The sequence below is a fragment of the Canis lupus genome, chromosome 30 (genome assembly GCF_003254725.2).
Source record: "Canis lupus dingo isolate Sandy chromosome 30, ASM325472v2, whole genome shotgun sequence".
Classification (NCBI taxonomy): Eukaryota; Metazoa; Chordata; class Mammalia; order Carnivora; family Canidae; genus Canis; species Canis lupus.
Window position 1 is genome coordinate 1905817 of NC_064272.1, and position 23447 is coordinate 1929263.

The 23447-nt window shown below is 40.8% G+C and overlaps 1 protein-coding gene across 1 annotated transcript in view; it reads left to right on the forward strand.

The window, feature by feature from the left end:
• Positions 1–17863, forward strand: part of LOC112676195 (transmembrane and coiled-coil domain-containing protein 5B-like) — a 33441-nt gene extending 15578 nt beyond the window's left edge. Inside the window, exon 12 of the mRNA XM_025473342.3 lies at positions 17652–17863. Within this exon, the coding sequence (XP_025329127.3) occupies positions 17652–17826 (175 nt within the window). The 3' untranslated portion in view covers positions 17827–17863. The remainder of the gene's footprint in view (positions 1–17651) is intronic.
• Positions 17864–23447: the final 5584 nt, after the last annotated feature.

Genomic DNA, 23447 nt, shown 5'->3' on the forward strand with positions numbered 1-23447 from the left:
GTGGAGGAGGAAGAGCTTCCTAACTGAAAGGAGGTGAAGAATGATAACCCAAAAACTCCCCCAGGCTTTTAAATAGACTAGACTGCCCAGGAATAGGACAGAGTTATATCAATCTTTGAATTTTGAAAGAAAATTCTCCCAGCAGAGGAAATCTTAACAGCAGCTTACTTGATTACTAACTGTTCAAGAGACATTATTAATTGTTCACTTACATTTGGTATGCAAGAAAAACTCAAAATGGATTCAATAAACTTGTGTCTCCAATGGATTAGATACTGATGGGATTGGAGGGAGAAAAACATACCAGATAATCCTGAGGGCCCTCTACGGGTTTGCCTAGGGGCCTCCATACAAGGCAAAGGCAAAGAAAGAGGCAGGCCACTCCAGATGGGTAGGTGTCAGGTTTAATAAGCAAGGAACTTAGGTATGATGCTTGTCTTGAGTGGCTGCAAAATGAATAGATCTCTGCAGCTGCTGGCCAGAATCTTAAAAGTTTATGCAAAGACCTTAACTAGGTTCTGTGAAGTATACCATCCAGATGATCTCAACAACACATGCTCTCTCAAATCTATGGCCTTGATGCAGCTTCTAGTGTAGGGAAAGTGGATGGAAAACACATTTCGAGGACAGGGCAGGGGGTGAGGAGCCACCAATTGCCCAGTGCTCACAGGTCATCCCGTGGTCATGTCCTCTCAATGACTTCCTCCACCGCCCTCCTAGGAGTAACTTCCTAAATTCTTTTAACTCAAGGTCACTGATTCCCAGAAATATACAAACCAAAGTGAAACATTATTTAGTAAAGGAAAGAACAAGAAAAAGAACATTTGTTGGGCCTGAGGAAGAAGCCAGTCATTTCCTTACACCAGTGAATCTCAACCTTAGTAATACATTAGAATCACCTGGGGATATTTAAGGATCTTGGTGCCTGGGCCCCAACCCCAGCTTGATTTCATTTAGGGGCATTGATATTTTTGAAAAGCCCCTGTTCCCACCAACTCTCCATTGCAGGTGATTCCAATATCCAGCCAAGGTTGAGAACTGCTGTTTTAAAAGTGTTTAGAGTAGGATCCCTGGGTGGTGCAGCGGTTTGGCGCCTGCCTTTGGCCCAGGGTGCGATCCTGGAGACCCAGGATCAAGTCCCACATCGGGCTCCCGGTGCATGGAGCCTGCTTCTCCTTCTGCCTGTGTCTCTGCCTCTCTCTCTCTGTGACTATCATAAATAAATTTAAAAAAAAATTAAAAAAAAAAAAAGTGTTTAGAGTAATCTCCAGACTCCTTATGCAAAGATAAGAGAGTGGTAAGGACAGCTTATTTCCAAATTGGAAAAATAAGTGAGAAGAGGCAGGGACATTTTTATGTAAAAAGAGAGTTCACTTCAGTATGAAGAAACATCTATTCTGATGGTTCCTTCTTCATATTTATAGCTGTTTTGGCAAATTTCCCAATCTTTGGGTTTACATTTGCTCTCACCTCCCTTCCCTTGATTTTTTTTTTTTTTTTAAAAAGCCTCTTTACATGTTGGGTCCTTTGTATTCCATGGAAAGAGTATAGAGATCAGGATAAAAGAGCAACTTGCCCCTTTCCAGATGTGGGAGGAAGAATAATAGCTCCACCAAGATATCCATATCCTAATCTCTGGAACCTGTAACTATGTACCTCATAGGAGGCTGCAGATGTGATTAAGGATCTTGAGATGGAGAGATTACCCTGTATTTTCTGAGTGGGCCCAGTGTAATTGCAAGGGTTTTTACAAGTGAAGGAGGAAAGAAAGAGAGCCAGCTGGAGGAGATATATAGACAGAAGCAGAGGTCAAAGCAATGGAAGATGGAAGAGGGTCATGAGCCAAGAAATGTATGCAGCCTCTAAAAGCTGCTAAATATTTTACACACATCATCTTACTTAATCTTTGCAACAATGCTGTTCTGTAAGCCTTTTATTGCTCCTTTTATGGAGAAAGAACCAAAGAACCTGAGGGTTAAGACTGGTATTTCTTAGCATCTAAAATGTCATGAGGTACCTGAGTATTTAGTTAACTCTGACCCTTGGTTTTGGCACAGGTCATGATTTCAGGATCGTGAGATCTAGCCCTGAGCTGGGGTTCCATACTCAGTGCAGAGTCTGCCTCAGAGTCTCCCCCTCCCTCTGCCCCTCACTTACTCCCCTGAAAATAAATAAATAAATCTTAAAAAAAAAAGAATCTAAAATATTACTGATTATTAGATGCCACTATATTAAGTGCCACTAGGGGGAAAAAAGTTAAACTATGTGTCAACAACACACCATTTCTAGTTCTAATTAAAAAAAAAAAACCACAATCTAATTAAATGAAATACAGTCTTCCATGTGATGACTCCTACATTGCTTTGTGAAAAAATCAAGTGTTAAATTTTTTAAAACACATTTTATTTTATTATTTTTCTAAAACACATTTTATTTTTAAAAAAATCCTCTTTGGAGCTCTTAAAGCTTCACTGTCCAGTACAACAGCCACTAGCCACACATGCTTAGTCCAAAAGGAGGTGGGAAATAGGGTAAAATGCCAATAAAAGGAAGTTAAGTATCTCTCTAGGAATTTTCTATATTGATTACACATTGAGTGATAATATTTTGGTTCATTGGATTAAATAAGATAGTATTAAGTTAGTTTTGCTTTCTTTTTAATGTGGTTTCTAAAGATTTAAAATTACATATGTGACTCACATTCTATTGCTATTGGACAACACTGCCTTAAAGCATGTGGATAATCTACCTATTAAGTAAAATAACACAGTTCTGGAGTTATGGAGCTATTTTGTGCTTTTTTTCAAAGCAGAAAGGATGATGTGCACAAAATCTATAAGATTCGGGCAGGGTGGGATATGTGTGTGTTGTAAGTAGAAGGGGTCAGGGCAAGATGCTTATTTAGGTATTCACTTTGGAAGATGTCATTTTTGAATTTTTTATTGCAGTAAAATGTATATAACATAAAGTTTACTATTTTAACCATTTTTAAGTATATAATTCAGTGGCATTAAGTATATTCAGTGTTGTGCAACCGTCAACCCTATTCATCTCCAGAACTCTTTCATCTTCCCCAACTGAAACTCTGTACTCATTAAACAAATAATTTCCCCACCCTCTCCTCCCCTTGGCCTCTGACAACCATCATTCTACTTTTTGTCTCTATGAATTTGACTACTCTAGATACTTCATGTAAGTGGAATCATACATGTCCTTTTGCGTCTGGCTTATTTTATTAGCATAACATCTTTAGGTTCATTTATTCCTTTTTAAGGATGAATAATATTTCATAAGTTTACACCGCATTTTGCTTATCCATTCATCTGTTCACAGATGCAATATTTCACTTTGTACTTGCTATGCTACTTATAATTTTTTTATGCTACTTATAATTGTTCTACTTTTGATGAAGAGCTTTAGCTCTGATTTATCTTATTTTCTTGTGTAGTGTCTACTGGAAGACTTATGGCATAGGGGCTTTTAATAGATTCCTTTTAATGAACTGTGCTTCTTAGAGCTATTTACAAATAGAGAGATTTTTAGAAGAAGCAGGAGTACATAATTCCCTGCCACAACATCAGTAGATTTTGTTGAGTTAAAAAAAACTTTGTCAGCAAATAATTTGGTACAAGGTCACCCTGGCAAGACAGTCCTATTGGGTACTGAATTCTTGTGAGAGGGGTTTAAGACTAGGAACTCAGTGCTATTCTACTATAATAGTTACCCAGTGCCTCCTGTCTACAGCCTTGGATAAACAGACATTCTACAAGGTTAGTCAGGTCTAGTGAATCTGTGCATGGCAAACAGGAACCAGGATGCTAAATCCTTTCCTCCTGAAATGTCTCTCCAGTGTCCTCTCAACAAAACTTAACACTTGGCCAACTGGCAAAGGAAAATATTTGAGGAGCCATGATCCATTTTCACAGAGCTAGCAAAAAGGATGAACTTGAAGCTCAGAGTCTGTAACTGACACAAAAACCTACTGATTGGAGCAAGACCTGCACAAGCCACAGCATACTAGGTTGGGCAATCCTACTCACAGGCAGGCAGGGAAGGGATGGTATTAGGACTGAAGATTGAAGGATCTGGTAATATGCAAAGGAATAGTTGTTTTTTTAAAGACCCCAAATATGCCTTTGTGACACGCAATGAATAAATAGAAGAACTCTGGTCCCAGTAAGCCGAAGTGTTTAATAGTGTTACGTGAGAAGGATCAGACAGTCCATCTCCCTTGCCCAGTGGTGAGGCCACATATGTTCTTGCAGTAAATGTTTAATGAACATCTACTATGGGCAAGGACTACTCTAGTTACCAAGGAAACAGTGGTAAACGAGGCAGTGCCTGATATCTTGACCCTAAAATAAAACAAGACAATGAATAAGAAACAGAACAACAAACTATTAACAAGACAACAACAACAAAACAGGTATTAAAGATGATACATAGGAAAAACTCTGGGTGATGTCATAAAAAGTAACAGGAAAGAAGGGTCCACTGAATTAGATGGGCTACACTGGAAAGGTTGCTCTGTGGGGGTGACATTCGAATTGAGAACTGAAGGATGAGACACGGCTAGTCAGTCAAGGAGCCAAAGGAAAAGCACTCTGAGAAGAGAGAAGAGCAAGGGGCAAAGGCCTTGAGGTGGAAATCCCTGGCTTTGCTTAGAGTGGTCCTGGGAGGAAGAGAAAGATGGGAGATGGGGTGGCCAGGGAGGAGAGGCATTTATTGTCAACAGCTGGATTATATTAAGGGCCAGCTCACATCCCTGCAGCAGGCAGAGGTGCTGACAGAAAGAAGAGCCCTAGGAGCCCATAAAGAGAAAGAGAAACCATCTGATTATAGTGTTTGTAAATGTCCTTGAGCTACTTCAGCACAGGGAGTGTGATATTATGTGTCTGTATAGATTAGGTTAAGCTGTAAGCCCAGCTTTATTTAGCCCGAATTCCAAACAGGAATGCAACTGGCCTTGAGAGTCAGGGAGCCTTGAATCAGAAAGCCTATACTCTAAAGGCAACAATTTAATGCACTTCTCTTACCTATTAATCAATATCAGAAGCTTGGGTAATAAAATGAATTTCAAAATGAGTTTTATCTACAAAATTAATGGTTAGTTAATATGTTTGAAAGTTAGGAAGCTGGCTCTTACTGGTGAAATTAAGGGCATGAAATTTTGTAGAATGGCTAAAATATTTTTAATCTACTCCCTATTCACATGTGAACAAGGAGTATAAGAATCCAATGAGGTATGAAGGCTGAAACTTTTATGCATGGAACTCAAGAGCTGATTCCAAATTTGTTTTGTTTCTAGCCATTGAGGATTGCTAATCCATGGCCACCTCCAACATTTTGTGACTACTATTTTTGTTGTTGCTGTTGCTATAAAGAACCTAAGAGAGTTCGCATGACTAAATCGGCTTATATCCATTTGCAACACATTTCCCTAGTGACAAAAAAATTGGCAACAGGCATCTAACAGAGAACAACTGAAAGAAAGTAACTGTCTAAATACAGATGAGGATTCTAGATTTCAAATTTAAACATGACTGACTGCATACGAGCATGCACATATTCTGCAATTAGTGGTAAGTACTCCAATATGGGGGAAAGACCATCCTAGAACAGAGGAGTATGGCACAAGAACAGCAGGAGTCTAGATAAGAGGCTCTAACAGCCTTTTGACAAGGCTTCTATTACAAAGAGAACTGGAATTAACACTTGGGAACAGTGGGCAGAAGTATGGACGTGTGAAGTGTTCCAGAAGTACAGACCGTGTTCTTTCTAACCATTCCCATGATTCTCTGCTCCTAGAGTTTGAGGCTGTGAGCAAATACCAGGCCAGGCCCAGCTCTCAAGACATGAAGGACAATATTATCTTAATACTCCCTTTTAACTCACCAAATACACAAAAATATAAGTGTGACAATTTCTCTAACACCATCCATTCTTACACATTTTTCTACAAAGTTCTTTCAATTGTGTTTTATGGTAATTAAAAAAAAATAGACCAGTGAGGAAACTCAACATTATATGTGGAAAAACTTAATTCCAGAAGGTTCAGTGGAAATTATGGAATTAGAATTCATATTCTTCTATTCATGATGTATCTATAGGAGAAAGCCAGTAAAATGACTGGAACCAAGAGCTAACACTTCCTAAGATACTATAAAGTCAAAGGAGGAGAAATTTGTGGAGGCCTTGAGAATGTGCCTCAAAGGACTTAGTTAAGGGAACTTAATAAATCAAGGAGTCAAGCTCTGAAGGGATTTCCATACTCTATCCCCTTTCCCTGCACGTAAGAGGGATACTAAGGCAAATCTATTCCTGGAGACAGGACTATTATGATGGCCAAGCTTGGTTGCAGGACTCTGGATGTCCTTGCAGAACCTCTCTTGGGCTGCCTGGCAGTCTTCGATCCCTTCACCCAACTTTCCTTCCCCTTTTCCTTTATTTATGGTCAAACTGGCATCATAGTCTGATTGTTCTCCCAGACTTTTCTGGCTCCCTACCCATTTTCTCTCATAGACACATCACATATCATTTTTGCATCTTTAATCACATCTTAGTGTCTGCTTCTTGGAGGACTTGGACACACAATTTTTTTCTATCATTTTTCTCCAAATAGTCTAAATGGGAAAATCGACATAATTAATACAGAGCTAGTTCCTTCTCTCTTAGTTGGGGGGTGGGGGTGTCACTAAAATCTGAGTGAATACGTGTTTATTTTGGAAGTAGATGTATCTTTAGTGATCCTAATCTGATGTTTTTAAAGTCCAGTAAGTGTCCCTCTTTTAGAAATAAGAATGTAATTCACTTAGATGATAAATTGTAATTCTTAGAAATCTCCTTGAATATCTGCAGAGAGATTTAAAATGGCCTCCAGATATAACACAATCACAGCATTATTTTCATAAAATAAATTTCCATGGCAGTCACCTAAGTTCCCTAAGTTTAAGTTATGCACTTATACAAAACTAGACATGAATGAGGCCGCCTCTCTACGATGCTTCCAGCTGAATGAGCCTCTGGGCAATGCATCAGCATTTAAGGGAAGATTTGCTATACATTTTGAGTGGCCCCATGCAAAGTTGGAGACGTAGTAATGACAGCAGCATCATTATTATTACTGGAACTTGAATTCTTGCTTAACCTCTCTTAATAGCTGCTGCTTGGCCTTGTGTGATTCTTGTGGCATCTCTGGATCTTAGCTTCATCTGTAAAATCTTGGGGTCAAACTCAGTAATCTCAAGGTCCTTTCTACTCCTACATTTGGTGTCTGTCCTTGCCAGACACCAAATGGGCAAAGGGGTTGCCAAATGATGAAATCAGAGTACAGCCAAGGGAAGTCATGGAGCCAAGGAATATTTTATTCTTACACTTTAAGATAAATATCTAAGTTTTTAAGAAAATTAAAATGGTGATTTCAATGCTATCAATACACTACCCAATACACTACACAAGCACACAATGAAACTATCTCAAAGTATCCCCAAATGACTCAAGTAAGTTAATCTCAAGCCAAAAAGAAGATCTTTCTCTATTCTTCATAGCAAACTATCCAACAAATCCCATGTGATAGTCATTTATTATAAGTAATCTATTAATTCACTAGCCTCTTCAAATGTAAACTCCTACCAGAGTTAGCCTTGGTATCTTATGATCATTTAAGAATAACACTGCTATTGCATGGTTTGAAAGCATCTTAAAATTTAAGTGGTGCTTTTGCCTGTGTTCATGGAAGAAATCTAAAGCTATTTCATTGTAATTTTAGGTTCTGTGCCATGTTTTTTTTAATTTTTTTTAATTTATTTATGATAGTCACACACAGAGAGAGAGAGAGAGAGAGGCAGAGACACAGGCAGAGGGAGAAGCAAGCTCCATGCACCGGGAGCCCGACATGGGATTCAATCCCGGGTCTCCAGGATCGCGCCCCGGGCCAAAGGCAGGCGCTAAACCGCTGCGCCACCCAGGGATCCCTGTGCCATGCTTTGATTGGCATATATGCCACCTTCTCTTGTCCTCAAGACAAGAATTTAGGTTGTTTACTGAAGATTTGAAAAACTACTGTGAAGATCATCTCAGATAGTGTGCTGTGCCTGGTTGTACTGTCCTCTCAGACAATCATCACCCATTCCTACCTGCTCTGGAGGGTGGCTTGTAGGAACTGCATCAGTAGAGTCAGGTCTTCCCTGACTCTGCTGCAATCTCCCACACCCACTCCCTGAATGCAAAAGAGTGCCAGTGACCTGGGGACTGATTACTCTGTCACATTTAGGTAATCGTTGATGTTATAGGAAACTCGATGAAACAAAAACTTAACATTTTTGCATTTCCCCTGTTTTTAAGTAGAACCAACCAATGTGGAGTACCTATATCAGGTGAGGAGAGAGGAAAGTGAGAACAGTGTATTGATTCTCATGGCTACTCCCTGAGAGGTTACCTGCACGAGGCTGTCCCTTAACCAGGACAGAACTAACCAGCCCTGCTCTTCCCTGGTTCTGGTAAGCTTTTGTTTCTGACTCAGTTGTGTGGAGAAGAAAGTGATCCACTGGACTGGGAAGTTAGGAGATCTTCCTAACTGCTGTGATACAGTGGATGGGAAGCCCAGAGGAGGAGTGGAGGTGGGGAAGAGTAATGTTGGCTGTGGAAAGGAGATAAATAGAGGAAGAGATCCTAGAGGAGTCTTTTTATTTTAATTGAAGTATAGCTGACACACAATGTTACATTGGTTTCAGGTGTGCAGCATCCTGGAGGAGTCCTAAGGAAAGGTTTTTATTTACTGGCTAGACACTCAAGAATGTTTATGGCTGAAGGGAATTCAAGCATAATTGGACTGCTAGCGGATGAACAGAGACCATCACAGGCATGGGTTGGGGGATACATTTGACTTGAATAGTTCGGGTTTTTAATGGAAGAGGTCTTGGGTACCATGTTCATAAACACACTATTAAGGGTCTGTGTGTAGGGGAGCTGATGGAGCTACCTTCCTGGAAATTCTATGCTTTCTGTGAAATAGGACACTAAAGTCAAGAAGATAGAGGAGACACTTTGAGGAAACAGTGAAGTTTGGCCTCTGAAGCAAATGGGAGGTGAAGCTACAAGGGACAAGCAAAGAGAGGTCATAGAGGGCTCAGCTGAGGCTGTGGGTTGTGAATCTCACTAACTACAGATGAAGGGACTGCTCTCAACAGCATAGGTGTAGAGAAGGTTAACTGGGATTGGTTTGGCTTTGTGGCTTTTACCTGGTGGTTGCAGAGAAAGTATAAGGAGTAGAGGTACTGACAAGAGAACTGACAGTGGGATCCAGACTTAGTGATAAAGGACAATGTGATAATCAGAAAAGTGGGAGATAGAGATTTCATTGGGATTTTGTGAGAATGAAATGTGATAGTCAACATACTAAACTTTGTAAGGACTCTGCAGGCTGGTCTCTAATTTTACTCTACTAGTTAGCCACAGGATGCTGGCAAAAGACAAGGACTCCTGAGCCAGAAATAAAGAACTTTAGGACTCACAGTTAAAGCAGTTGACAAATGAGCTCCATGCTCATTTGCACTGGTTTTCTATGTCCCCCGTCTCATGGGGGCAACACAAGGCCTGTGATAAACCTTGCACACACATTAGGTTGAATTACAAGAGAGAAACACTAAGTTTGGGGATTTATCACTTTCTTGCAAGCAGAAGCAAGCTTGCTTTTTGTCCAGGGGGACACTGGCCTCACATCTCAAGGTTACTTGCTACTAACACAACTCTGAAATGGCCTGGTTAAAGAAGGGGTCAGAGCCTTATATTCTTAGCAAAAACACACAGGCATGTACAGAGCTGACTGCCTTGAAGATTGCCTCTTCCAACAAGTATAGTGTATGGTAGATAGTGGGTTCTCAACAAACGTTAGCCACAACTCAATGATCATGATTCATGCATGATTTAGTTGAATCCTAGTTAAAATTCCAGGAAGGTAAATGGAGGAGTCAAAGATCTAGAGTAAGGGACATAGATATCTCACTAGCAATAAGAGACTGGATATTAAGCTCCAGCAAAATGAAAATTCTAGAACGTTTGACTTATTTATAGATAAGATGCAAAGAAAATAGGAACTAGAAGTCTTTGAATAAATTTGTTAAAGTTATTCTTTTAAATACTGCATAAGTATGAAATATGAAAGTAGTGTTACCAAATGATCTATCATGGCTGCTAGCTCAGGAAATGAGCGGTTGAGTCCTGGCACTGCCAAGGCCAACTACTCCATCCCAGAAACCCCAAGGGGGCTGGAAAAATCGAGAGCATAGTTCCTGACTGGGTGTGCCAACACTGTTGCTAAACAAACTCAGGTAAACTCATTGCAAGAGAAGCCAATAACTCAACAGATGAGGGTTTGGAAAAGAGAAAGGGAGAAATTTATTTCCAGTGCCAGCAGATGGGGGAGGTGGCATGCTCAAGCTTTAACAACTGACTTCTCCACTAGCAAGATAGACATCCAGAGTGTTACAGGAGTGGTTCAAGGGGTATGTGCAAGTGAGTAGACAGGAAGTGTGTGATCACAGGTCGGGGGTTGGTATGTGTTCAGCTCATGATCATGGGCAGGGAAGGGGATATATGGGATGTGGTCCTCTAGGCATTTTCTTGCTTTTCTGGTCTGGGGGTGGGAATGTTCTGGTCTTTGTAAAACATCTTTGTCAAGGCCTCAAGATAGTAAGACATGAGCACAATGGGTTTAAGAGCATGAGTTAAGCAGTCTTTTCTACTCCTGGTTTTAATTCTGGGGGTCTATAACTGAGCAAGAGGGCTTGCTGACAGTAGAACACAGGATGAAATGGCTCAAGTAAACCAAAATATAGCCACATTTATGAAAACACAATGAGTAAGTGTGAGGAGCAGAGAAAGAACTACAAATGTGGTTAAGAAGGTAAATCCTCATGTATTTTCAAAGGGAGACAACTGGATATATAAAACTGGAAAAAAAACTTTCCATAATGATTCCAAAGTCAAGGGAATGGACAAAATGACTTCCCCAGACAACTAAAAATAAGCTCTTTTATGATTTATGATCTTATTTAAAGGCCTTATAAAAACACAACACTTTTAAAGCCCCTGAACTTTATGGTCAACTAATATTTGACAAAGCAGGAAAGACTATCCACTGAATAAAAGACAGTCTCTTCAATAAATGGTGCTGGGAAAATTGGACATCCACATGCAGAAGAATGAAACTAGACCACTCTCTTTCACCATACACAAAGATAAACTCAAAATGGATGAAAGATCTAAATGTGAGACAAGATTCCATCAAAATCCTAGAGGAGAACACAGGCAACACCCTTTTTGAACTCAGCCACAGTAACTTCTTACAAGATACATCCACGAAGGCAAAAGAAACAAAAGCAAAAATGAATTATTGGGACTCCATCAAGATAAGAAGCTTTTGCACAGCAAAGGATACAGTCAACAAAACTAAAAGACAACCTACAGAATGGGAGAAGATATTTGCAAATGACGTATCAGATAAAGGGCTAGTCCAAGATCTATAAAGAACTTATTAAATTCAACACCGAAGAAACAAACAATCCAATCATGAAATGGGCAAAAGACATGAACAGAAATCTCACAGAGGAAGACATAGACATGGCCAACATGCACATGAGAAAATGCTCTGCATCACTTGCCATCAGGGAAATACAAATCAAAACCACAATGAGATACCACCTCACACCAGTGAGAATGGGGAAAATTAACAAGGCAGGAAGCCACAAATGTTGGAGAGGATGCGGAGAAAAGGGAACCATCTTACACTGTTGGTGGGAATGTGAACTGGTGCAGCCACTCTGGAAAACTGTGTGGAGGTTCCTCAAAGAGTTAAAAATAGACCTGCCCTACGACCCAGCAATTGCACTGTTGGGGATTTACCCCAAAGATACAAATGCAATGAAACGCCGGGACACCTGCACCCCGACGTTTATAGCAGCAATGTCCACAATAGCCAAGCTGTGGAAGGAGCCTCGGTGTCCATCGAAAGATGGGTGGATAAAAAAGATGTGGTTTATGTATACAATGGAATGTTACTCAGCCATTAGAAATGACAATTACCCACCATTTGCTTCAACGTGGATGGAACTGGAGGGTATTATGCTGAGTGAAGTAAGTCAATCGGAGAAGGACAAACATTATATGGTCTCATTCATTTGGGGAATATAAATAATAGTGAAAGGGAATATAAGGGAAGGGAGAAGAAATGTGTGGGAAATATCAGAAAGGGAGACAGAACGTAAAGACTCCTAACTGGGAAACGAACTAGGGGTGGTAGAAGGGGAGGAGGGCGGGGGGTAGGGGTGAATGCGTGACGGGCACTGGGGGTTATTCTGTATGTTGGTAAATTGAACACCAATAAAAAATAAATTAAAAAAAAAAAAAAGCCAACTACCAGCTCCTTTTTCTTGGATTCCTCTCCAACTTCACAGTATGATAGGGATCCTTTCCACTCTGCTTTTATAAATTGGTCTAATCTGTACTTTTTCTTATCTTTTACTCTATAATGTCAACATCTTTATGAGGTTGAGAAGGCGTTCTCAACCAGAGAGGAGTTTCCTTATAATTGAATATTCAATGAAGCCATTATCCTTTATGTGCTCTGATATTAATCTTAATTGAGGGGCCATTTTCTCAGGCTCTCTGGATGAGAATATTGGTTCTGGAGGGTAGTGGTTGAAATGCTTTTGTTGACATCATAAGATTGTCTGTCCCTAATGCTCCCTCCATCTTAAACAAATGTTCAGGGTCTATGCCTTAGTATAATCCATAATTACTGATCTGAAGTCACTCAGGGTCTTTCTTTTTAACTACAATTGAAAAGCCATTTTTCAAAAAAAGAAAACTAAGCACAAAAATGACACAGAATTGAGCCTAGCTCCACTCAGTTAAGTCAAATTGTGGCACAACTGTTGACCTAAGTTTCTCACTCTGGCCTAAGTAATTTTATTTCAGATTAGCCAGTTGGGGCCATCTCCAGGATCTTGTTTGTGAAGGATATGGGATACCTGATTTATATTTCAACTGGGTTTGCTACCTAAGCTGGGACACAGACTGTTGGTGTGGTCAAAGGCCCTAGGCCTTAGGGCTAGAGGTTTGCCTTTACCATGTTTATCTCTAGGCAGATCCCAGGTTCCTGAGAGTTCAAAAATGCAGCATCTTTCCTTAGACATTATTATGAGGATAAAGGGAGAGGAAGATGGAGTGATCCTAACTGTCAAAATGAAATCTTTTGGGGGTGCCTGGCTGGCTCAGTCAATAGAGCACATGAACTCTAGGTCTTGGGAATATGAGTGAGAGCCCCAGGTTGGATGTGGAGATTATTTAAAAATAAAATCTAAAAAAAAAAAAAAACAAATTTTAAAAATTAAAATAAAAACTTCTGCCTACTGGTAAAAGTTCAATGGTGGGCTTTCATATCTATATACATATAAAAGAGGTTTAATTTTAGGAAATTTCAGCCTGCTACTAACATTATGTAAATGCCATTTGTTTCAAGATTTTAAGAACTCTTTTTTACATTAGCTAAATCTCTTTAATTTGCCTAAGAGAAACCAATTAGCTTAGTGAGGGAAATTATTGAAAAAAAAAATAAAGAAACAAAACAAGGAGCTTCCTATCCATCTCTCCTGTTTTCTTGGATGTAAATATTTTTATATCAAGGGAGTGTCTTAGGTTTCTATCCTTGTTCTATATAGTTTAACTCATCAGGATAAACGAATTGCAGAAAGCTTCCTTAAACCAATGTTATTCAAGTCCCTAAGGAAAGGGTGAAGACTATTTTCTTACGAATTAATCTTTTCTCTTCCTCTCATATTCTAGAATTGTTTAAGATAAGGTTATTCAAGGGGCACCTGGGTGGCTCAGCAGTTGATCGTCTGCCTTCGGCTCAGGCCGTGACCGTGGAGTCCCGGGATCAAGTCCCACATGGGGCTCCCCTTATGGAGTCTGCTTCTCCCTCTGCCTGTGTCTCTGCCTCTCTCTCTGGGTCTCTCATGAATAAATAAATAAAATCTTAAAAAAAAGAGATAGGGTTATTCAATTCATGTGCTCCCTGGCCAGGAGCCAAAAAGTCTCCCTGCCAGCACAGATGCCAGACAAGGAGACCACTGAAGATAATAAATCATGACTAGCAGAGACGTCTGGTCACCTTAGTCTTAATTCCACTCCAGGGGTCAACTTGTTTTGTTTTAATCCTTTGAGGCATAATAGAGATGGTGCCACATCATTTTTGTTTAATCATATTTAATAAAACAGCTGGCTTGTGGAGATCACAAGAACACACTCCAGGTGCAATGGAAAGGGAAGCCACCTGCTGGCTTCAAAGTGGCAGTGCCCTGCTCTGTAACAAGTGTTGATGGGCAGGAGAATCAGATTCCCATTAGGTGTGCCTTGCTCTTGCTCCTGTTTTCCCTTTTCCACAGAGAATCATACGTTCCAGCTTAGTAGTTAGCATTGTCTTCTTTCTGGCTAGGAGCATCCCCAGTATCTAGGCATTAGGTGCTTTTGTGCTTTTGTGTTAAATGAGAAAAACTTAACCGAACAGCTTGTCCTGAGGAAGGCCTGTTGTGAAATCCATCCAAAAATCTAGTAAGTAGGAGTGGTGTCTGTTGAGTGAAGTGGGTTATCTGAGGTGAAATTGAGTCACTAAAGCAGTATGCACAATCCAGAAGAGAGCAATCTGGAAGGACTTTAATGTGTATTCTGGCCCCTAAGAAGCAGGGTTAGCACTGAAAACAAAAATCCAAAGAACCTTGGCCCAACATGTTAGTACTTGTTTGAAGGTAGCTGTGGCATATGGTGGATCGAGCCCCGATCTTAGAATGAAAGACCTCTGCTCTTGTCTTAGTTTTGTGGCCTTATCTCAGATTTCTCTCTCTGAGTTTTAAAGAGTTGATGAAGATTAATGATATAATTAATGTTAAAGCACTCATACCTCAGAAATAAAGAGATGGCAAATATTACTGATTGACTGAGGGGTCAATAGAGAATTGTCTCTGTAAGAGATCTAATGTAAATGTGCCACAAATCCTAACAGTTCCCTTTTCCCTATGAAAAGCTTCTGAAGGACCTAACAGAATCTCTCTAGATTTCTACTTAGCCCTCCCTCCAGGTACCTCTTCTTTACATCCTGCTGTTGATTCCTTACCACTTTCTACCTTCCTGCCCAGGACCTTTGACTGTTGCCCCTAGGAGACCTCTACTTGGCTCTTATGTTTGCTTTGCCCCCGGACAGGGCCCTTGTTCAGTGCCTTGCCCTTCCCCACATACCCACACTTACCAAGCCCAGGGTCAGAGAAACGAATTATCACAGCTGCCTGAACACCTTGCTGACTGAGAGGGATATTCTGGACATCAAATTCAGTGTGGTCAACCTTGGAGAAAAGAGATTAAGAAGAGTTCTGAAAGGCATAATCCCAATTATGTTTTCCTAATCTGTATGAGAACTCCCAGGGAAAAATCTTGGTTTCTAAAATAATCTTAAAGGCTTTTCTGGGTTCTGAGTCAATAGTGTCCATAAAAAAATATTCCTTGAATGTAGGGACTGAGTCATATTTGCTTAGCCCCAGAGACTAGACCATTGCATGAAACATGGTAGGCTCACAGCACATATTTGTTGAATTAAATCCATTTCTTTTTTTTTAACATTTTATTTTATTTATTTGACACAGAGCAAGAGAAAGAGAGAGAGAAAGTGAGCACAAGCAGGGGGAGCAGCAGAGGGAGAGGGAGCAGCAGACTGTCTGCTGAGCAGGGAGCCCAATGCGGGGCTCCATCCCAGAACCCTGAGATCATGACCTGAGCCAAAGGCAGCCACTTAACCAGCTGAGCCACCCCGGTGCCCTGAGTTAAATCCATTTCTAACTTGTGTTTGTGTTCACTCAGAATCGTGGAATAGTCAGACAAACTGGTGGAAAATTATTGCCTATAAAGATGAAAGGTTAACTGTATTCAACCAATATCTCTTCTCACAGTCTTGAAGGGAAGGAAAGATAAGTGAGCAAGCACTGCCTTAGAATAATAAACTGTCACTATCTATACAAATCCTGGGGTTGAAGAGAAGCAGGATACTATTGGCCATTCTTAGAGACAGGACTTAAGTGGAGAGGGAGACAGTGTTGAAACCTGTAGCATCCAAGATATAATTCACCAAATCACTTTGTTCTATTGGAGTTCTGTACATATAAGATGCAGAGCTTCCAGGAGATCACCAGCCCTTATGTACACACATGAAGTAAACCTTCAATGCTGAGAGCATTTGGGAACTCTGTGCTGGTCCCTCATCTTCAGTGACACATTCACTTACTTACTTACTTGCCCTTACACACACAGATCCCTGAGTGGTTCTGGTTCAGGAAGAGGTACACAGGTATCTTATCTTTCAGGATAACATGGGTCCCAAGCTAACAGTGTACCTGATTGGTTATATGGAATTTTAGAAATTTGAATACTTTAAAATAGGTTAGTATTGCTCCTTAACTTATGTTGTTCTTAATTGAGTCATTGACCTCTTTGAGAACATAATAAAAAGCCATGAGTGGAGTGCCTGGGTGGCTAGTAGGTTAAGCATCTGACTCTTAGCTCAGCTCAGATCTCGATCTCAGGGTTGTGAGTTCAAGCCCCACATTGGGCTCCATACTGGGTGTGGAGCCTACTTAAGGAAAAAAAAAAAAAAAGCTGTGGGCTATCTTTCCAGGATAATGAACAAGGTGACACAGGCACAATATTTTTCATGTACATATAATTATAGATTTATAGATCTGCTGAAGAAAAACCTTAAAAACCTCATGTAAAAATTACCCCAGATAAGGAATTTGGGAAGAATGCTTTTAGAGAGCGAATCATTCCATGATCAGTCCACTGACACACACATATTTACAACAGGGGTTGCAACTCAAATGTCTGTGAGAGTCAGGCAGGAAACCTAAATGAGTGACTCAAGGATCACATAGGGCAATACAACAGGAGACAATAAGGATGTGGAGACCTAGTGGTCTCATACTCCTTCAAAGGCCCCTGCTATCTAGCCCCAACCACTTGTTGGCATGTACATTCACTATTGCCAGAATTCAGATTTCTAGAGAGACAAAAATCTGGATTTTATTGCATTTCTGGATTTTCAGCAGACTAGATTTCCCTCGACAACATTTTATAAAAATTTTTAAATGTATAGAAAAGAAAGAATTATACAACAAATACTCATATACTCACCAGCCAGTTTCCACAGGAAACATTTAGCTTATTTGCTTTATCACATATTTATCCATCTATCTGTCCCTCTGCCATCCACCAGTCCATCTTAATTTCTATGCATTTCAGTGTGAGTTGCAGACATCAGTGTACTTCTTGCCTCTAAGACACTGGCTGTTCGTTTTTGTCTCTAGTTTGATCAACATTTGTCCATTTACTTGTGTGTATGCATGCATGCACACACCCATGTGTGTTTTTCAAATGAAGCTTCTATGTCTGAGCTTTTATGTTCAGGGGTATGGAGTGGTGACAAGTAATGCTGCCTCACTGCTATGGGTAGGGCCAATGCTTGATAGTGCTACATGGAAACTGTCATGGGGTGTGTGTGAAGGTGGTGAGGGGTGATTTGGGAGTTTAGAGTCCTTTTTTTTTTTATCCAGATCCAGATCCGGGAGTTACTCTTTCTGCCTAAAGTTGCAGAATAAGAACTACCACCAACCCTCCCATGACCACAAAAGAAGATGCAGAAGGTTGTATGAGAAGAAGGCAATGCGAACTAACTCAGCAATCACTGACCAGATGACATGTGTAGCTTATGGAGACAGAGACAGATAGATGGCATTCTGAAGGACCATACGGTCTAGCTGTTACTATGGTAATTAGTGGCAAATATTTTGCTGATTCTATTGGAGAGAAGAAGCAAAGTCTTCACTTAAATAGCCAAAGACATTCAATAAAAGTCAATGTGTACAGTATAATCACATACTGATGGTATGTATTTTCATGCATTGTGCCCAACAGAGAGCTAAGTGCTTTGCCACATTTAAATTTTTAAAAGCCAGAAAAAAATCAAACTCAGAAGTGGGCACAGATGAAGAAACTGAAATTTAGAGAGATTCTGTATCTCAAAAACCACACTGTCAGGAAGTGTCAGAACTAAGTGGTGTGAACCCTGGTCTGTCTTGTTTCGAACATATTCTCCTGACCAAAATAATATTATACTGTGAAATCTCTAAAACATTTCTTTATATATAAAAGAAATATATATATATTTGACAGAGTGAAAAAGAGGGAGGGAGAGAGAGAGAGAGAGCAAGCGAGCGCACAAGCAGGGGGGTGGCAGGCAGAGGGAGAAGCAGGTCCCCCACAGGGCAGAGAGCCTGACCTGGGGCTCAATCACAAGACCCTGAGACCATGACCTGAGCTGAAGGCAGATGCTGAACTCACTGAGCCACCCAGGTGTCCCTAAAACATTTCAATATTGGAAATGAGAGTCTTGTGAACAGGATATGAATAGGATCAGCTACAAGATTTGTGGGACCCAGTGCAAAATGAGAATCAAGTTCTTGTTTAAAAGTTACTAAGAGGGACGCCTGGATGGCTCAGTGGTTGAGTGTCTGCCTTTGGCTCAGGACATGATCCAGGGGTCCTGGGATGGAGTCCTACATCAGGCTCCCTGCAGGGAGCCTGCTTCTCCCTCTGCCTGTGTTTCTGCCTCTATCTTTGTGTATCTCATGAATAAATAAATAAAAGCTTTAAAAAATAATAAAAAAATAAAAGTTACTAAGAATTTCAAGACAGTGACAGGAGAACATTAAACAAAATGTGGGATCTTCTACCCTTAGGGCCTGAAGTAACTGCCCAGGTTCCACACCCACGAAGCTGGACTTGGATATGCCATTAAATATAGAACTGAGACCCATAGGAGCTCATTTAGGGGACAAGGGCCAGACAAAACAAGAGGAATCCAGCATCGCCCAGAAGAGAGATTGTATTTTAGCTGCCCCAGCCTCTTTGGTTTGCTGGAACTGGAAATTTACTAGGCAACACACGTTATTGTATTTGTAGTTTACAGCACAATTATATCTTAAAAGGTATGTAGAATTCAAGGAGTGGTGTGCTTTCAATCTTTCTTGATTCATTGGTTTCACAAAGTTCGCACGTGAAACTATTCTGGTGTTGTTGCATTGAGCTCCCTGCACTCTGCCTTTACTGTTACTGTCAAGATCCTGGTGTATCAGTGGGTGGAAATGGGTAGACTTCTCTGCCCCATTCCCACCCCTTCTCAGGCCTCCCCGGAGACGCAAATTTCAATCTCAAGGGATGCGGTCTATGCCACATGTGACTTATGCACATGCTCTTGCAGCCCTCACACACCCTGTCATCGTCCTGATATTCTGAGGTCAAGACCTGTTTGTGCAGGAGGGCTTGAGGACAAAAGGGAGGCCAGTGAGTTTTTGTAGATGATGCATGCAAATGAACACAGCCCTCCCGAGGCTGCATGGTAAAGTTGTCCAACCTGGGTTCAGATGTTCCTCTCTGCTGCCCCACTCTCCCACTGGTCATCCCTTTCGTCTTGGCATGAAGCCTCCTTGTGAGGTGCTTGCTTTGGATCCCACTATTCCTTCCTGCCTTCAAACTGGCTCATTTCCCATCAAGCCCAGACCTGACTCTTTTTCTCTCTTTTCAACAAGTCTTGGCTGACTTCTATCTGTCCCTTGGGGCTGTTCTATGTGATTGGCCAGGAGGAAATTCATCTCATGCATTAATTTAAACCAAGACCAATGGCTCACACAAATTTGAGGGATTGCTGTCACATTTTAATGCCATAGCTGGAGGATGAGGAACAAGGGAATAGTCGGTACCTGGGGTGACATTAACAGTATTGTACTTATTTCATCAAGAAGACAGTCCTGCTTTCTGTGAAGCAAGTGAAAAATACGTGTTTGCTGTTAAATGAAAACTTAAAAAGTATACTTTTTGGGATCCCTGGGTGGCGCAGCGGTTTGGTGCCTGCCTTTGGCCCAGGGCCCGATCCCGGAGATCCGGGATCGAATCCCACATCGGGCTCCCGGTGCATGGAGCCTGCTTCTCCCTCTGCCTGTGTCTCTGCCTCTCTCTCTCTGACTATCATAAATAAATAAAAATTTAAAAAATATATATATATAATTTTTTTGCTAATCAAACGCTGAAGTTTAAAAAAAAATAATGAATGTGGTTGAATATGAAGTGACATTGACATTTAGTGCAATCGTACAAAACGGTGCATACTTTCTGGAGGGAAATGTGGCAGTTTGATGGTAATGACTATTAATCTATGCGCTTACACATGTGTGTACACACACAACTCACGTATACACATGTTGCACATATATATACACATCTATGCACACGTATACGTAAATGAAATATTCGTGTGGCGGTCACCAATGCTCTGTGCAATCTGGCCCTCCTGCCTGCCTCTCCAGTCTCCTGTTCCACACTCTCCTTCCAGCTCTGAGTCCAGTCATGCTGATTCCTCCTGTTTCTTCACTGTACCCCATGTTACCATCTGTCAGGGAACTCATGCAATGTCATTTTTTCTGACTCATTAATTTGGTCTTTCTTCATCCCTCTTCTGATTACTCAATTCCTGCTCATCTCTCAGCTCTCAGTTTAAGGGTCACTTCCTCAGGAAGTCTTCTTGGACCACTACTCCTCTGCGCCCAGCCCCTCAGTCTGGACAGGTTCCCTTATACTCTGTTTTCCTTTCCACGTAGCAGTCAGCCTCATAAATCATGATATTCTCCTCTGTGCAATTATTTTATTCATCTGTCTCCCTTTGTGCACTATAAGCTCCAAGAGGGCAGGTTTGTGTTCTCTTTTCCATCTCCACTGCCTAAGAAGAAGTCTGGTGTTTAGAAGAGGCTCAAGAAATACTTGCTGATTAAATAAATGAATGGTGAGATTATAGTCGATTTTCATTTTCTCCTCCGTGCTTGTCTTTTTCATTTTACAATGATCATGTGATGCCCTTATAATAAAATCATAAAAAAGAAAAAAAGCTTTTCCTTTCCTTTGAGGCACTGCTTCTTCTGACTGCTGCCTTCCAAGGCCAGCTTATGCCTTGGGGCATCATTAGGCTGCATTGTCTGAAACTGCCTCAGGGTAACTCTTCCCTACAGATCACCTTTAGGTTATTGGCCACAAAGCAGGTGTTGGACTCCTGCTAATCATCTCCTTCCTGCCCTCAGGGGCTATAGCCTGGTGGCCTTCATGACTCAGAAAAAGGACCCTTTTGACAAAGTTTCAGACGGAGCCTGCTTTGCCTGCTAATCACAAGACAGTGGGATTTTTCTGAGTGCGAATTCTGCTGTAGCGTCTGAGTTGCTATCTCTTGGCGTGAAACCCTCACACATCACTGCTCCATTCCCCTACATTCACAAGTACTGTAGTCATTGTGACTTTGCCTGTTGAGTCAAACCTAAGCCTCTTCAGGGAATTAATGAATGATTGAAAGGTTTCAGCATGAGACTCCAGTACTTGTTTTCTTCCTATAAACTAACAATATAAGTGCAGGTATGGTTGTAGCTAAGAGAGAGTAATTCCTCCATATGGCGCTTCGGGTGGCATTTAAGATATTTTTAATACTTCTGTAGGCAAGTTAAAAAAAATCTTGTCAGTCTGCAAACATTTTACCAGCCTCCACAACGTTCACCTACACATAGCAATGTTACAAGGAAAATCTGTCATTTCAAAACCTTCTTGGAGTGAGTTGGAGAATAAATAAGGACGTGCATCAGAAGAGCCTGAGCCCTCTCAATCTGAAGAAGTGTCACTCTGGTGGCTTGAATATTTTCTACTGTTATTTAATTTCTGAATGCTCCACTGCCTGATTTATCTTTTCTCAGGCTGTAAGCCCACATAAGTGACAAAGTCACAGCACAAAGCCTCGTTTTTCTGTGTCTCAGATCCCTGGATATGCTGCAGAGATCAGAATTTCACCATTAAGTATTTTCAAGAAATTTGTGGGTGAAATTTGAGCTATTAATTGATAGACTAGAATCTATATTAGGACAAATGTGGCAGCAGGCAAGTTGCATTTATCTGGCATTGAGATGAAAAGCTGATTACACAGCTGAGGGCAAATGAGGTGGAAACATCTTGGAGATTAGGTTTGCTCCCAGTGTCCTACATTTCAGAGGGATGTGATCATTGGTTTCATGTTGAATTGCCTCCTATGAACAGTGTTTCTCTCCCATAGATTGGCTGTTTTGGGGTTGAAATAAATATAACATCTACCCTGGAGAAATGCTGTGTGTATACATTTAGCTCAGTAGGAAGAAAGAACATTAATAGTAGTGGCCCTGTGGCAGGCGTTCTGGGACAGCATTGTCATCCTGTGCCCATGACAGATAACACAGTTGGGCTGGGGACAACGTAACTAGTTAGTGTGATGAAATGTTGGGCCCTTTCTAGAATTATTTTTTATGTTGTCACATCCTGGCATCTCTGTAGGAGAGCAAAGTCCATTCTCTGGGGAATGCTCACTCCCAGAATTTACTTTGAGGCTCCAGTCCCCATTTTAACTTCAACCGATGTCTCCCTGACATCCACACATGGGTTCTACAGAATGCTGTTTCCTGGCATCAGTTCTTGGGTAAAAGAAATTCCTCACTTCTGACTGGTCATATAATGGGAAGGTGGGACTCTGCTGCCACAGACGATGCCACCTGCCACATCCTATTTCTTTTTCCTGCCTGGATTGGAGTCCTTCCAAATGGAACTACCAAATGTTTCTGTTTTTTTTTTCTTCTTCTTCTTCTTCTGTGCCTGGTTTCTCTGCTTCACTTAAAATACATCTTCTGATTTTCTAGGTCACACGTTGAAATTACCCACCTCAGGGAAGGACAGAGATTCAATTAACCAAAGCAAATCACTTACATATATGCAAGGCAGTGAGAGGGTGAAAAGGTAAACCACAGTCGATGCCAGGAACTGTCTTTTATATTTCCTTGGTTCCATTTAAAAAGTAGGGTACTTTGATAAGCAAATGGACTGAATGCAGTATTTTGAAATTCACAGGCATCGCATTATATATTTTAGAGACGGATGCATTTCTGTTTAGATTACAAGAGATAATAGCTTCTTCCTGTAGGGAAGCAGCCTGGTGTACTGCAAAAACAGGGGCTTCTGAGTTAGAAGGATTTGGGACTAAGATTTTTACCTACCTGTGTAAACTAAGTGAGTTAGTATTCTTTCTAGTCTCAGTTTCCTCATCTGTGAAATGGGGATAATACAGACCATGCTGGGTAGCTGTGAAAACTAGCAATTATGTTTATAACATGATCTCTTCAAGCCTGATCCAAAATTGTATACTCAACTAGCTATGCTTCATCGAGGTCAGGAAATGGATTTTATTGAAATGAACATCCTCAGAGTCTAGTACAGCAACCAGCATATATTAGTCCCTTAGT